General features: G+C 46.1%; 1 protein-coding gene across 1 annotated transcript in view; it reads right to left on the bottom strand.

Moving 5' to 3' along the window:
* Positions 1-17,823, bottom strand: part of CLVS1 (clavesin 1) — a 133,439-nt gene that overhangs the window by 76,176 nt on the left and 39,440 nt on the right. The window contains exon 2 of the mRNA XM_082258785.1: positions 558-732. Coding sequence (XP_082114911.1) covers positions 558-732 — 175 coding nt within the window. The remainder of the gene's footprint in view (positions 1-557; positions 733-17,823) is intronic.

The raw sequence follows: 17,823 nt of genomic DNA, 5'->3' as shown, positions 1-17,823 counted from the left end.
AGTACCTTCAGCCATGAGCAGAAATAGAACCAACCAAATGGCTGGATCTCAGTCTTCCTCTTTTTATTGCACAGGTGGAATGGCTAGAACCAAAAAGCCCAGGGCCCGAGCTCACAACAATTAACCATTTCCCTGATCTGGGCTAGCCGCTAACTTGGTAAACCAACATAGTTCAACGTGCCTACACTTACACTAAACACTGTCCGAAATGCAGCCTGGTGGCAGCACCTTTGGCACATTGTTTATAGAATTGCCACAATCTTTCATGCTTTTGGGATGTAACTATTACATTTTTTTAAATCACATACAGGCCATAGATCTTTGGAAAAACAAAGCTGCTTTTACTGTTCAATCCTGTTATATTTACTCTTATTTCCCTTGTTTGCTCTCTAGATTACCCTACTATTCCATGCCTCCCCTTCCCTTCCTGCATCTTTTGGATATGCATGGTTTGCCATTTGTACTTACATAACACTATCAAGGAGTATTTACTTTATATACTTGGTCTCTGTAAATGTATTAACAATGAAATGAAAAACATTTCAGTCTCTTTATACCTGCAAGCCTTCGATGGCGAGCCTGAGAATCGAAGGGGTAAGCTTAGAGGCTTGCTTGAAGGAAAAATTGCTCCAGTCTATGATTAGAATAAATCCATTGATCTGAAGCCCAGGATCTTCAATAAGAACTTCTAGTGAGAGGAGAATGGCACGTAAGATGTCCACAAAGGAGTTCCTAGAAAAAATAAATTATACTTGAATTAGGATGTGTTCTTTTTTAGAAACGGAATAAAATAGTTTGAGAAATTTTTATCAAAGAAAAATGTAACAATAGAATATGATGCTGCAAATTTAAAATAAAAAAATAGGACCATGAGGATACTTCATGCTAATATCCAAAACCCAAACCCAATAATGCAATAATGGAGGCAGCTACACCATTAGGCTTTCTTACTATTCATTATAATGTGTATGATTGCTCAAAATTATAAATATATTTATAATTGTATATTTGTGTGTGTATAAAGATAAACAACAAATCCAAAAATGTTGCCATTCTTAAAATTATTAAAATGGTTAATATATTTGCAGGCAAATGCAGAAAAAAATGGGATAACCTTATAACATAACATACTACGTCACTTTAGAGCGTGATCCTAACAAAAGTTTTAGGAGGTAGTTTGTTTCAAGTGTGCATTACACCCCATGCTTACTCAACTCATTCTGTTACTGTTGAAGATTTTTTGCATTTCTGCAAAAAAAAAAATATGGTATATCTAGGCATCTTTTTGCTAAAACCACAAATTATAGCGCAGCAGAAAACTTAGCAGGGAAGCAAGTTTTTGAAGATTTCAGTGCTTTAGGTTATTTTGCCAGGCAGGTTGCAATAGGATCCTAAAGGAGCTAGGTATTGGGAAAGTATACACTAATTATTTTTAACTATTATTATACATGATTTATATTGTGCTAGCAGTTTGTTCAATATAAAGAGACATAGTACATTTACATTACAATTCACGGCAAGTGAGATAGGAAAGCCCTGCACGAGAGATAACAATCTAAAATGGAAGGCAAGTGATACAAAAGGTAATGACTAATGACTGTGGGGGGATGAGTTGCTGGAAACAGTAAAATTCAGCTGTGCAAACTAAACTCTGCGCTATAGAAGAAACAATCCAATTCCTATTGCAAAACATAAAATATAAAGTAAACAAACTTATTGTGCACTACAACAAATCAATGAGTATCATCTCACTTCTGCCACAATAAAAAAAACGCAACACAAAATGATCAAAGTGCAAATATTTTACTTCAAAAAGTGGTGATGTGACTTCAACGTGTTATCAAAATAAAATCAATCCAAAACATCAGAAATAACATAAACGAAAAGGATAAGTTAGCCTGGATGTGCATAGTAAAAAAGTCCACCAAGTGATAGTGTTAACAAGAAAACAGAGCTTCAATCTTCCCTTGCTGGCATTGCTTGAACCAAACACCACCTCGCATGCACAGGTGATCCCTCTCCCCAACAGAAAAGCACTTATGCCTCCCACTCTCATGGTTGGCATGATAAACTTGTAGTTATATGCATCAGCAGTCAGATCACATGAACCATATATGTCCACAGAGTTCAGGGATGGCCAGCTAATATATGAAAGAAGAAAAAATGCCTCCAATGGTACAGTAATTAAACAAATACATTTATTTAAAAGATGAAAAACCACTCCCACATTTAAAACAAGTATGCGCTTTGTAAAGAAATGGCATCAGGTATTTCCAAACTCTGTGATTAGACTACAGTCTCACCATCTCTGGATACCACAGATGAGACTCCATGTCACTTCCGGTTCCAGTCCTGACGTCACCTCTGGTCACCGCGTAACCACACCGATGCGTTTCGTCACTTCCAACTTCGTCACACTGATGTGTTTCGCCACTTGTGACTTTGTGACAGGGGGTGTGATGAAGTTGGAAGTGACTGAGCACAGAAAAAAGGGACTTGCGGCAGGCAGACAGGCAAAGTGGTTCAACGACAGTCCAGGTACAAGACAGGAAATGTTCAGAATAGTCAAGATCAAATCTGAAGTCAAAAGGACGGCAGAATTCAGAGAGTAGATGATATCCGATCAGAGGTCATCAACGAGGGAATCCAAGCAGGGCAGACAAACAGAGATCTTGGAACACATGTTACAAATGCAATATCACAAGCATAAGACTGCAGGCTTGGCTGGCTTAAATCAAGTTTGGTCTCCACCTAGAGACTGGCTACATCAATCACCTTTCAGGTGGACAAACAGACAGGTAAAACGCATCAGAGCCAAAACCAGGATGCTGGAACCAGAAGCTATCTATGATGGAGCAGGAGTGCACATGCTCCTGACATTATCCCCCCTCCCCTCTGAGGAGGAACATCCGGACCCTTAGAGGCAGACTGGACATTGAGCACCGGACCATGAGAGAAAAGCTGGGAAGGGCCATCAGGCTGGGCAAATGTCAGGTTGGTTAGCAGGCAGAGAATCTATGGTGCCAAACTAGACAGTAGACATAGAACCAGTGACGTCAGGTTGGATAGCAGGTGACATGTCACTGGAGTCAAACTGGATAGCTGGAGCACTGGCTGGATGCAGAGTGGCTTGGAGAAAAGGTCGATAGCCCCAAGACAAGTTTGATAATATGTAGTTGCAGTAGGGGGAGGCCGGTTACTGAAAGTCTCAAATATGAAAAAGAAGGCTCAATTAGCATAGGCTGGACAGGAATAACTGGAGTAGAGGCAGATTGGACCGCATCGGCAGGTGTAGAGACTGACTAGACCACATCAGCAGATGTTGAGGCAGTAGAACTAGAGGAAAAGTTAGCCTGGATATGCATCCAAGGCTGTTTAGGGACAGGCAAAGGTAGAGGTAATCTAGAGGGTTTGACCTTTGGAGGACTTATAGGGAGAACAGGTTTTGCAAGCTTTTACATAGGAACAGGAGTCCTTTTGCATAAAGGGTCACCAAAGCCCGCAAAAAAAAAACAAAAAGAAAAAGTTTTAGTAATCCCTGGGTCCCTGGCAGTCTGAGTGGCATGTGCTTCTGAAAGCACTTTGAGCCAAAGGTGGAGGGGAACAAACAGCTTTCCAGGGGATAGATTGGGCCGAGCCTTTAAATTATAGGCTAAAAGATCAGAGGAAAGGGCCCCTATCAGTTGAACAAACAGCAGCGCAGGGCAGACAAACAGAGCTTGGTGCACATATTACAAATGCAATATCACAAGCATGAGACTGCAGGCTTGGCTGGCTTAAATCAAGTTTGGTCTCCACCCAGAGATTGACTATATCAATCCCCTTGCAGGTGGACAGACAGGGAAAATGCATCATAGCCAAAACCAGGATGCTGGAACCAGCAGCTATGATGGAGCAGGAGCGCACACGCTTTTGACACTTCCATTATTTAAACATATGCAAGTAAAAATCTTGTTTTTTATTTTCTTAGCACATGATTTTCAGGATGCCAGGAAACCAGACCACATGGGGATGCAGGTAAAATAAAGCAGTTTATTGAACAAAACAACAATAAATGCACAGCAAGAGTGAGGAAGTGAGAGCAGGAACAAGCCGGGGTCTAGTCAAGAAGCGGGTAGTCATCCAAGCCGGGGTCGAGTCCAGAAGTGGGTAGTCTACTGATTCCAGGTCGTCTGTCAATGCGGGGTTTAGAGCCAGGAGAGTCATCAGCCAAGCCAGGTCATACTCAGAGGAACATGTAGAACAGAAGACTGCTAGCAGAGATGCACCCTGGAGCACAAACGCAAGGGCAAGGACTGCAACCCTTCAGGTTATAGATATATTCAGGTGTGCAGCATCATCACTGTGCGACACCCAGGCAGCAGGCAAGTGATAATGCAATCAGAGTTTATAAGAGGCATTAGTCTGCACATGTCCAAGATGGCTGCCAACAGGAGGGCAAGGTAAGACCTTGACAATGATTAGGTATTCTTTGCAGGGTAAAACTGTACCACATTTACTAAACTCTGGAGAAAATTCCATTGGAAAGTGCAACTTTTCTTTTAAAGTGAACAGCATATTTGCCTATATTAAACACCCCCCCCCCCCCCAGATTTGAGTGTTATTAACATACATATGGTATTGGAAGTCATGCAAGGTTAACATCTTACCAAGGGGTGAGGTGTAAAGAATAGTATGTCTCAGAGGAGAGTCTTGGGGGACACCTATGGAAAGAGGAAGAGGCAACGAGGAGACAGACATGTAGATTACATTAAAGAAGCACTTAGTTGGGGAGTAGGAAAAAACAGAAAAGAGCAGCATCTGGGTTGCCAAGGAAGTGGAGATTTTTTGGAGAAGTTGGTGGTCAACTGTATCGAGTGCAGGAGAAAGGGCTAATAATAGGGGGTACTGAACAGTAATAATTGGTCATTTTTAAATCTTAGTAGGGCAGTTTCTGCAGAATATCGTGGGCAATTGCCAGATTGCAAGGGGCTTGTTATCAGTGGGGTAGCAGCTCAGACAGTTGATTTAGGCATTATAGAAGATACACAGATACACAGGAACAAGGAGATTGATATTAAGTTGTTTAGACTGGTAGGGTCCAGCAAAGTCCTTTAAATATGGGAGTTACCGATGCATGTTTGGGGGGGGGGCAGGGGGGTGGTAGCGTAGAGATGCTAGCAGAGAAGGAGAGATTGAAGACATAAGTTAGAGAGTGCACAAAAAGTAAGAAAGTGACCAGAGTAGTTGTGAGGGAGAGATGATAAGGTAGGCATCAGAGAAAGGTTTAACAACCTCCTCTGTAGTAACAGGGTCAAACGAACAAAGTACTGAAAATAGTGGTAGACGAGGTATGTTGAATGGAGATATCTTTTTGACAGTGGAGATCTCATCATGAATTGCATCTATATTGTTTTTGAAATGATTGGAAATGTGCTGGGCAAAGAATGAGTTGGTTGGTGGAAGCACAGGGTGACAAAGTAGAAAGATTTTTTTTGGGCAACATGTAATAAGGAAATATGTTTTAGGAAGGCAAATTTATACGGGACAAAATGTTGCAGGGATTTAATTTTACTCTACACCTGTTCAAGAGACGATGTGTCATCTGTTTGCCAGGGTTGTAGTGGTTGGGACCTAATTCTGTTTCTAATGAGGGGAGCAAATGTGTCAAGGGAGGAGCTGTTGTAGACAGAAATGTTCAGGTTAGTACAGAGCAGGGATGAGATAACTGGTTGCTCATTGGAGATGAAGGGATAGGGGGTTGAAGAGAGGGAGAGTGTGTAACTGTCAAAGTTGTGACCAAAGAAAGGGTGCTGGAGCAATTGCAAGGAGAGAAGAGGCCGAAAAACAGGTCAAGGGTGTTGCTTTCAGAGTGGGTAGGAGTATATGTCCATTATGTTAGGTGAAAAAGATGAGGTAAGGCTGAAGTTAAGAGGTAGCCAGTGTGTTTGCATTAAAGTCACAAAGAACGATAGTGGGTATTACAAAGGAGAGAAAGTAGGGCATCCAGGCAAAGAAATCATCAGCAGGAAAAATTACACCATTCTAGGAGGTTGAAAAAACTCAGCAATCCTCAGGAAACTGGATAAATAAAAGGGCAAATATATTGAGCTTCAGAAGGTAAGAGGGATAGAGAGGTAGGAGGTGGGAAGAACTTTAAAAGTTTCCGACCAAGTAGACATTCCAAAGGGCACTTAGAAAGGGGGCTGGTTCTTGGAAGCAAGGGAATAGAATATAGAGTGTGTGGATTTCAGCTCTTATCAGAAGAAGGAAGGTGGCGAGTATGGGGGTGAAAATTAGATATTGAATTGAATGAAATATTCCCAGAAATTTGAAAAACTGGAGGGTGAAGGAAGTAAGATTGCAGCGAGATTTATTTGTGCATACATGCCCCATTGTCATGGAGGTATGTCAGCATGTGGGTTCAGAATTAGCAATCAGTGATGAGTGTGCTGAGTAGACATGTGCAATTTAATTCAGTGCGAATTTAAATTCTGACAAATTTTTGGCTATTTGGAGATTCGATGTATCTGAATCTCCGAATGAAATAGTAACAAATTTAGTTGAAATTCATTTACTTTTGTTTCGTATATTTGCTTTTTAACTAATTCCAATTTGGATTGATTGAAAAATGATCGACCGATTAAAACTCTGTGTGAAGAATAACTGGTTGTTAACCACTTTTAGACCAGCCACCACACTTTTACTGCAGCAGGTCGGCTCTATTACATGAAAAGACGTACCTGTACGTCTTTTCGTGTAATAGCCAGTGGGAGCACGTGCATGCCGCTGGAGGCCAGAGGGGGAGCCAATCAGCGGGTCCAGCGGACGCAATGTTCGCCGTCCACCTGCGCATCGCTCCCCATAGAGACAGAATGGCGGTCTGCCTATGTACACAAAGCAGACCGCCATTCTGTCAGAGATGAATACAGGGATCCTGTGTTCCTGCTACTTAGGAACACAGATCTCTGTGTTCATCTAGTTAGTACAACCCCTGCACAGTTAGAAAACACACCCTAGGGACACACCTTCTCCATAGCGGAGAAGGATCTGGGTGTTCTGGTAGATCATAAGCTTAATAATAGCATGCAATGCCAAGCTGCGGTTTCCAAAGCAAGCAAAGTCCTTTCTTGTATTAACAGAGACATGGACTCCAGAGAGCGAGATATCATTTTGCCCCTGTACAATCATTAGTAAGACTTCATCTGGAAAATGCAGTCCAGTTTTGGGCACCAGTTCTTAAAAAGGATATCAGGGAACTGGAGAAAGTGCAGAGGAGGGCAACCAAACTGATAAGAGGCATGGAGGAGCTCAGCTATGAGAAAAGATTAGAGGAACTGAATGTATTCTCTTTTGAGAAGAGGAGATTAAGGGGGGATATGATCAACATGTATAAATTCATAAGGGGTCCATATAGTGAACTTGGTGTTGAGTTGTTCACTTTAAGGTCAACACAGAGGACAAGGGGGCACTCTTTATGTCTAGAGGAAAACAGATTTCATCTCCAAATACGGAAGGGTTTCTTTACCGTAAGAGCTGTGAAAATGTGGAATAGACTCCCTCCAGAGGTGGTTCTGGCTAGCTCACTAGATTGCTTTAAAAAAAGGTCTGGATTCCTTCCTGGGTGTACTTAATAAACAGTAAGTGGGTACTAAAAATTTTTTTTAGGTAAAGTTGATCCAGGGAATATCCGATTGCCTCTCGGGGGATCAGGAAGGAATTTTTTCCCCTGCTGTAGCAAATTGGATCACGCTTTCTTGTTTTTTTCGCCTTCCTCTGGATCAACAGTGGGTATAGGATTGTGTATATGGGACTGTACGGTTGGGTTTTCAATACTGTTTTTTTTTTGTTTTTTTTGGTTGAACCAGATGGACTTGTTTCTTTTTTCAACCTGACTAACTATGTAACTTAACCCTTTGATCGCCTCGGTTTTAAGCCCTTCTCTGTCAGTGTCATTAGTACAGTAACAGTGTATATTTTTAGCACTGATTACTGTATTAATGTCCCTGGTCCCCTCATAAGTGTCAGTTAGGTGTCTAATCTATCCGCCACAATGTCGAAGTCCCACTAAAAATCTCTGATCACCACCATTACTAGTAAAAAAAATAAAATAAATAAAAATGACATAAAGCTATCCCCTAGTTTGTAGACACAATAACTTTTGCGCAAACCAATCCATATACACCTATTGTTTTTTTTTGTTTTGTTTTTTTTACCAAAAATATGTGGCAGAATACATATTGGCCTAAATGATGACAGAATTAGATTTTTTAATTTTTTTCATTGGCTTTGTTTTATAGCAGAAAGTAAAAATTTTTATTTTTTTCAGAATTGTCTCTTTTTTGTTTATAGCGCAAAAATCAAAACCGCAAAGGTAATCAAATACCACCAAAAGAAAGCTCTATTTGTGGGGAAAAAAAAAAATACATTTTATTTGGGTACAGCGTCGCACGACCGCACAATTGTCAGTTAAACTAACACAGTGCCGTAACGCAAAAAATGGCCTGGTCATTAAGGGGGTAAAACCTTCCAGAAGTGGTTAAAGAGCGGGTCCACTGACAGATGAAATGTAAACAAAGAAAAAAAAATCTGAAAAAAACAGCGTAGCCCCCCTCCCTCCCCAATCCATACCAGGCCCTTTAGGTCTGGCATGAATTTTAAGAGGAACCCCACGCCAAAATTAACAAAAAAAAAAAAACAGCATTGGATACCCCCCAAAAGCCATACCAGACCCTTATCCGAGCATGCAGCCCGGCAGGCCAGGAATGGGGGGGGGGGCATGACCAGCAAGCGTCTCCCCCCCCTCCTGAATCAGACAACATGCTGTGAACATGGGGGGATGTTTAGGGGCAGTGGGACATGTTGATAGGGACAAGGGCCTCTTCCCCACAACCCTGGGTGGTAATTGTGGGGGGTCTGCGGGCAGGGGGCTTATCAGAATCTGGAAGCCCCCTTTAAAAATGGGGGCCCTGGATCCCGCTCCCCCATGTGAATGAGTATGGGGTACATAGTGCCCCTACCTAGTCACTGAATCAGTGAAAAAAGTGAGTAAAGACACAACAGGAGTTTTTGACAAGTCCTTTGTTGTAAAAAAAAAGAAAGGTACCCCGCTGTAGATATATTGTCAATTATGACACCCACTGCCGTCTGACATTTCTTCAATAGATAAGGTGCAGGGCCACCCGGCGACGTTGCAGAATGGCCCCACCTTCTTGTGACGTCATCAACCGAGGCATGCTGGGTTGAGGCGGTCACAAGGGGGCAGGGCTACCCAATGATGTCATCAGGTGACTCCATTCCTTAGCTATTTAGGAAATTTCAGATGGTGGAGCAGGTAGTCAGCAGAAGTCTTCGATGGTTGAATGTATTATACAGCATAATGGACATTATTTGTTGTGTTTCAGCCGTATAACGTACATAGCTTCTGTTTCTCATTCAGTCAGACACGGGTAGGGTCGATTCAAACCAGGTGCCGTGGGACTATGTTAGGTAGCCATTCCACCACAGTCCCAAAATGCCTTGTCTCCTTTCTGGCTGGTTCACATCACCATGCTGCGGCGGTGTGCACTAAAAAATAATATGGCAAACAAAACTTTTTTTTGCAGCACAGTGCAAGGCAATCCCTCGCCTCTCACCATGTGGCAGTCAATAGCAATTAGTAAAGTGTCACCGTGTGACATTTCAATACAGTTTGTTTTAGGACAGAGATGTGCAGCAGTTGATGCATCAGCACATCCCACCGCACTTCTTTGTTGTACCTTTAAACTCAAAACCAAAATACTGTATATTTTTAGGCATTAGCTATTTCCTGCTGTTATCGTGCAACATATAACAACCACACTTGTGTTGAGTGAATAATACAATGACCAAACTTTCTGTTCTAGATGTATTACTTGTAACTTTGGGTTGCAATTCCAAAAATATTTTTCTGATGTTGCTTGTGTCTCAGTGAATTAGACAATCACTTCTCAAAACAGGTAGAAAAAAGTTGGGATTTTTAAAAATATTTTGAATGATTCACTAATGCTAACATTGGCTGCAGTAACATAGTTTTAAGATTACATTTTCAACAAAAAAAAACATGGTTGCTTTAGTTTCTCTCAAACATATCAAATTCTTCTTCACATTTGTAGCCCTTCCAATATATAGTATGAGCCTCATATGACATCTTGAATCAGAAGAAAAAGTAGTAGTGTTCCACTCAGCATGCAACCATGGGCGTCCACAAGGGGGGGCAAGTGCTCCTCCCCCTGGAATCTCAACTTCCCCTTTACAGTGGTTGTTAAGCCACTTTATACCATCCTGTCTGGTCTGTTTATTATTCCTGTATGCTCATGCCCATGTCTGTTTATGTGTTTTAAAAAAAAAGACATTCTTTACCAGTTTTCAGAGCAATGATTGCCGCTTACGTGACCCGCCGGCTCTCTCCTCTCCCCGTCTGACAGCTGCCTACAGTGAGCAGGGCCGAGGATTCCCCACTGACGTCAGTTGGGTGGGGAGGAGAAGAGGCCGAGAGGAGGAGAGAGGCGGCAGGTCACGTGTGCGGCGATTGGCTCTCTGAAAACTGGTAAAGAATGGCTTATTTTTATAAAACAGACTGTAGACAGGATATGAAACTTTAAATGGAACTACATCAGCAGGAGGGGAGGATGCGGGCACTGACAAAGGAGCAGACAGGTAGGGAGGGAGGGAGGGAGGAGAAAGGACAGAGGAAGACAGGAGGGCTGCAGATGACGGAGGCACATAGACTGACTACAGTGTCAGGGCTCAGCAGCCATGGTATACCGTGGTCAGTTTACAGAGGGGAGGACATAACCAGGCAGGATCAGCCAGGTATTTTAGGTGATACAGGGGTCAAATTACACAGTACAAGCACTGTGCTGTAAAAACTGAATTTTTGTAAAATCTTACCTGTAAAATTCCTTTCTCTGAGTCCTCCGACAGTCGCCGCCTCTTCATATTCGTCACATATGGGGTATTAGACTTTGCTCCGAAGGAGTAGCTAGGCAACAGAATATGTTAACATTAAAGCTTTTAACATATCCCACCCTCAAGGGGTGGTCCCCTCAGTCAATACCCTCCTACTTCCTGCAACCATATCTCAGTTTCAGTGCAATAGCAGTAGAGTATACAACCAAACCCCAAAAGAGGGGCGGGGGCGGCGACTGTCGGAGGACTCAGAGAAAGGAATTTTACAGGTAAGATTTTACAAAAATTCCGTTTTCTCTTACGTCCTCCGACAGTCGCCGCCTCTTCATATTCGTCACATATGGGGACGTCCCAAAGCAGTGCAAACATGAGGGGTGGGAAACGCATCCGCGCCGAAAGGCAACGCAGTCTCCGCATCAAAGAAAGGAACCTTACCAAAGGAAGGAAACCAGCTGGGCAACAGGAAAAAACAAGTGCTCAACAGGAGCAACAACCCAGGAAAAGACAAATAACCAGGGGATAAAAAACTTATCCCAACAGCCAGAGGTCCCCAACAAGGGACCCTAGGGAATTGCCGCACTAAGAACCTTGCGGCCAAAGGAAGCATCCGCCGATGCCTGAACATCTACTTTGTAGAATTTTGTGAAAGTATGCACGGTCGACCAGGTCGCCGCCTTACACACCTGGGCTACAGAAGCCCCATGACGACAGGCCCAAGACGTACTCAGAGATCTAGTAGAGTGCGCCTTCACAGGCACAGGGGGAACCTTCCCCTGCAAGGCATACGCCTGTTCAATGGTCTGCCTGATCCATTTGGCGATGGTAGAGGCCGATGCCGCCATGCCCTTCCGAGGACCCTCTGGAAGAACAAACAAGGAGTCCGTCTTTCGAAAAGACTCAGTCGATTTAAGGTAAACCCTTATCGCCCGAACAACATCCAAAGAATGTAATCTCACCTCCTTTGGATGTTTAGGCTTCGCGCACAGCGAAGGCAAGACAATATCCTCATTAAGATGGAATTCCGAAACTCGTTTCGGAAGAAAAGAAGGATTAGGTCGCAAGACCACCTTATCCAAATGAACAACCAGATACGGAGACTTGCAGGACAAAGCCGCCAGCTCCGACACTCTGCGAGCCGAAGTGATCGCAACCAAAAAGGCGACCTTTTTGGACAACATAGACAACGAGATCTCCCTGATCTGTTCAAAAGGAGCACGTTGTAACACAGATAGAACGAGATTCAAGTCCCAAGGGGGCAGAGGATCCCTCCTAGGAGGAACCAGATGCCGCACACCCTGAACAAAAGTGCCAACCAAGGAGTTGGAAGCCACGGGACGTTGAAACAGAACGGCCAGCGCAGACACCTGACCCTTTATCGTAGCCAGCGCCAAACGCTGATCGACACCCGTTTGAAGGAAGGACAGCACTCGGGAAACCGAGTACGTGCGGGGAGAAAACCCCCTGGACTCACACCAAGCAAAATAGGCCTTCCAAGTACGGTAATAAACCTTCCCCGAGGAAGACTTCCTCGCGTTGATCAAGGTATGAACGACCTCTGGGGAGAGACCCTTCTCCTTCAGGACCTCGGTCTCAACAGCCAGGCCGTCAAAGCCAGCGACTGTAAAGCAGGATGGTATATCGGTCCTTGAGACAGGAGATCGTCTCGAAGAGGCAGACGCCACGGGGCGTCGACCGCCAGATTCACGAGGTCTGCGTACCAGGACCGGCGAGGCCAGTCCGGTGCCACAAGAATCACCGTGCTGCATTCCGAGTGTAACCTGCGAAGGAACCTGGACAGCAACTGAATCGGTGGAAACGCGTACATCAGCCTGAACTGATGCCACGGGGCCACTAACGCGTCCGACGCGTCTGCCCGAGGGTCGCGCGTCCTTGCCACGAACCTTCTCACTTTGTTGTTGAGACGAGACGCGAACAGGTCCACATCTGGAAGACCCCACTTCGCGCACAACATCTGGAAGACAGCCGGGTGGAGAGACCATTCCCCCTGATCCAGGGTCTGGCGACTCAGATAGTCCGCCTGCCAGTTCTCCACCCCCGGAATGTGAACCGCCGTTATCGCCGGGACATGAGTCTCGGCCCAAGACAGAATGTCGGCCACTTCTCGAGCCGCTCGGGCACTCCTGGTGCCCCCTTGGTGGTTGATGTAGGCCACCGCCGTGGCATTGTCCGTCTGCACCCGAACCGGCAGCCCTGCAGCCGGTCCGTCCAGCGATGAAGACAGAGACTTATCGCACGCAATTCCAGAATGTTGATCGGAAGGGAGGACTCCCCCTCCGACCAAGTCCCCTGGGCGGACAGAACGCCCAGAACACCACCCCAGCCCGACAGGCTGGCATCCGTGGTGATTACCGTCCACGAGATAGGACGAAACGACTTGCCCCCGGACACCATCGGGGACTGGAGCCACCACAGAAGGTCTCTTCTGGTGCGATGACTCAACGAGATTTGAAGATCCAGAGATTGAGATCGCCCGTCCCACATGGACAGGATCTCCGCTTGGAGACCCCGCATGTGAAACTGGGCGAAGGGAATCGCCTCGAAGGCCGAGACCATCAATCCCAGACATCTCATGCACGTCCACAGAGACGAGTGCGGAACGTCCCTGAGGGACCTGACTTCCTCCTGAAGAGTTCTGAGTTTGTCTTCCGGCAGGAAGACCTTCGCCTGCACCGAGTCCAGAATCATTCCCAGGTAGGGAAGACGAACCGACGGACTCAGTGTCGACTTTGGAAAATTTATCGTCCAACCAAACTCCTGCAGAGTTTGCATCGTGACAGACAGGTCCTTCTCCAGACCCTGGCTGGTCGCAGACCGAACCAGAATGTCGTCCAGATACCCCAGGACAGAAATGCCCTGGGCCCTCAATAATGCCAGAACCGGTGCAAGCACCTTGGTGAAGACCCGCGGAGCCGAGGCGAGACCAAAGGGCAACGCCACGAACTGGTAGTGATCCTCCGCAATGGCAAATCGAAGGTACCTCTGGTGACCCTCGAAAATGGGGATGTGAAGATACGCATCCTTCAAATCGATGGAGGCCATGAATTCCCCCGGAACCAGGGCAGCCACCACCGACCGCAGGGATTCCATGCGGAACTTGCGAACCCGCACAGAGCGGTTCAGAGCCTTCAAGTCCAGAATTGGACGAACCTTGCCCTCCTTTCTGGGCACGGTGAACAGATTGGAATAAAACCCCCGAAATCTGTCCCGATAAGGCACCGGAACTACCACTCCCTGAGCCCTCAGGTCCCACACCGCCAGGTGCAGGTCCCGTAAACGCTCTGGAGACAGTTGAAGATTTGAGGGAAAAAATCTGCTCTCCGGCCGAGAGAGAAACTCGATCTTGTAACCAGATCGAACGATCTCCTGAACCCATCTGTCCCGCACGCTGGCCAACCAGGGCTGAAGAAAACCGAGCAAGCGTCCCCCCACCCCAAAACTGGGTGAGGGCGCCCCTTCAGGCCGCACTGTTATGGGCTGCGGATCCGGATTGACTGGACTTCTGTTTTCCAGACCAGGGCTTCTTCTGAGAGCCTTGACCTTTGAACGGTTTGCCCTTGTAGTGCGACCGAAAGGCACGAAAGGACCCCTGAGGGGGCCGAAAATTAGCATGCTTCTTCCCAGAAGCCCCCTTAGCCTTGGGGAAATGGGGCAAGAGAGTGCTCTTACCTCCGGTGATCCCCTTAATCAACACATCCAAGGACTCCCCAAAAAGGCGAGACCCACCATAAGGTAGATTGGCTAAGGTCTTACGTGAAGACTGGTCCACCGACCAACATTTCAACCAAACCAGGCGGCGAGACAACACCGCCACGCTGTGCACACGTGCAGCCAACGGGACTAGGTCCAAGTCCGCATCACACAGATACATGACACCCTGGTGGATTTGATCCACCATATCCAGGGTCGCCGGCGAGGCCGAATCGGCCACTAGGACGCGCCTAAGCATCTGCGTCCAACTTGCGACCGCCTGGGCCGCCATGAGAGAGGCAAACAGAGCCTTAAGCATAGAACCCGTAACAGAATAAGTATGACGGGCAAGAGACTCCAATCTCCAATCCGTGGCATCACGGAACACAGGGGAATCCTCTGCAGGAATCGCAGTGGATTTGTTTAAAACCGCAATTGCGTGATCCACTGGGGGTGGCACACACCACCTTTCGTCAGTGGAAGGCGAGAAAGGATAACGCAGCTTGAACCTACTTGGTACAGCAAAAGGTTTGCGCAGATTGCGCCATTGTTCCTTAACAGCGCGCTGAAAATCATCATTGCAGGGAAAAACCTGCGGCGTCCTGCGTTTTCTCTGCGTCCCATAAGCCGCCAAGGCAGCGGGGGGACACACTTCATCCTGCAAACGCAGCGTTTGTTTTATGGAAGCAATCAATTCATCCATGATTGCAAGCTCTTCAGGCGAGCCAGGGGGAGAATTATCAACCCCTTCAACTTCAGCCTCCACCTCGGACCCCACTAGATCCAGGGAGGAGCGGGACCCCGATAAGGAGGCCCCCGCCATAACAGCCCCATCACCTTCACCCTCAGAATCAGAGGAAAGAGAAACTCTGGGTCTTTTAGTAGATTGAGCAGCCACCAGCATCTGCACCTGAGCAGCAAGGCCAGCCACAATAGTGGCTAAATCCCCCCCTGGGGGGGAAACAGCGGTCCCCTGGCTTTCCACCAAGGCGGTAGGAAATTTGCCCTCCTGAGAATCCATTGCCCCTATTACAAATGCCGGATAATAAAGGGTTAACTGCCCCTTTAACAAGCGCGGCGAGCGCAGCCCACCGCACCACACACAAGCACAATGAGACCCCCACAGGGACAATAAAACTGACACAGGCAATGGATAAGAAGGATATAACCTGAGGAGACCCTCGCCGCTGCTGCTGCCTTGATCGGTGTTCCTGGAGAAGAGGAAGTGATGCTGCCAGGGCGCTCTATGAAAGCCTATGGGAGGCTACAAGAAAATGGCCGCCATGCATGTAGAACATGCGGCCGGAGCGAATGCAGGCAAAATGGCACCGTTTGGCGCCGAAACCGCCGCTCCACAGTACAGTAATGCACACATGTCATCCATGTATAAAAAAACATGTCAGATCGCCGCAGCGATCGCTGTATAGTGCCCAAACATGCCCAAAACATGCCCCACAGCACACAGCTTCTCACACTGACAAGGCTGACACACACAGTGTCACACAGCTCCCCCCCCCCCTTGCAGCCCACAGCATGCAGCCGAGTGATAGGGAGACAAACAGTGTGAACAGAGGCAGGTTACACAGTCCCAGACTGACACCCCCCCCAGACAGACAGGTCCCCACATAGATACACTTACCTCACAATGGCGTGGGGGACCCGCACAGGCGAACAAGCCGCTGCACATGAGGCAGGGAGAGTCGCATACAAGACGCACAGAATGGGGGTTATGAAACCGCACAGCGTCCAGTGAGGTAGCCACCTCACCAATCAACCCTGCACCGAACAGGGATGGGTCGTTCACTGTGCCAGGAGCGTTACCTGGCTGAACGCTCGATGGCAGGCTGGGAAGCCACTGACCCACGACCTGCGACCAGGGGGATCAGCCCGAGATCCAGCCCGCATGATCCTCTTCATCCGAAGAACTAACTAACGCTGACAAAAAGAACAGCTAAGTAAAGGTAGAGAGAAAACTCAAACAAAAAATCAAAAAAGAAGAAAGAGTCTGGGGCACAAAGCCCCAGCACAGAGAGAGCCAGCCACTCCTGACAAGCTAGACATTGAAACTGAGATATGGTTGCAGGAAGTAGGAGGGTATTGACTGAGGGGACCACCCCTTGAGGGTGGGATATGTTAAAAGCTTTAATGTTAACATATTCTGTTGCCTAGCTACTCCTTCGGAGCAAAGTCTAATACCCCATATGTGACGAATATGAAGAGGCGGCGACTGTCGGAGGACGTAAGAGAAACATGCTTTAAGGGAACTGGAGCAATATTTATTTTTTTAGGTTAACAAATGCTTTAAAAATAAATTCTGCCGTTTCCCCTTTAAAAATAAATACTCGCAAGTCGTGGCTCGCCCAGTGACTGACGTTGCCTTCATGACATTGTCCACAAGGGGCGGATCATGGGTGACCTTAAAATGATGCCCCCCCCCCTGAAAAAAGTTCTGCGGACACCCATGCATGCAACAACCATCTGCTGAGGAGCAGTCCATTATTTGATATGTTCTCAGTCAACTTCATCACTAACAGAATGTAAACCTTAATAAAGGGGCATGTCTGAGCAACCCTGTGTTGGGTACTCTTGTGGAACTATTTTAAGGGAATATACATTTTGGACTCTAACTTTTAAGTGCCATGTTCCTTTTGTATACATGGGCTACCTCCTCAATTCAAATACCTACCAATTTATACTCCAAATCACCCTGCATTAATTGACTTTCTCCGAGGCTCCAACACCATCCATGCTAATTGTTTTGCCTTTATATGGCATCTTGACGTGACTGGCTAGCTGTTAGCAACCTTATATGCTGCCATCGTTGCCATTCATAGATGGGAGGCATTTAAGACTGGGATCAGAATTATTGACTGACTTTCTTAACCTGAATAGTCCTTGTTTCACTGCACCACTGCTCTTCACTGAATCATCTTTGCTAATAGTCCCAAGGATTGGTGGAGTGACGCTAGAGATGGTTGATAATGGATTCTTACATCAAAAAAACAGCCACATATTTTATACACATGCAGTATATGTCAGTTAATTATTTTATCATTTATCTTCTGTTGTTGGTGTCTCCAGCAGCAAGAAACTGCTGGTTTTTCAAAAGCAGCAACAAAGTGCCACTGTACCCCCATGTTTTAAAAAGAGTCAGCAGGCCAATTTATTTCTGCCAAGCCCCTGTTAATAATGACCATAGCTTTTATC

This window comes from Pelophylax lessonae, assembly GCF_965119305.1.
Source record: "Pelophylax lessonae genome assembly, chromosome: 5".
Lineage (NCBI taxonomy): Eukaryota > Metazoa > Chordata > Amphibia > Anura > Ranidae > Pelophylax > Pelophylax lessonae.
Note: the sequence above shows the minus strand (reverse complement) of the source record. Positions and strands in the feature narration are given on the sequence as shown.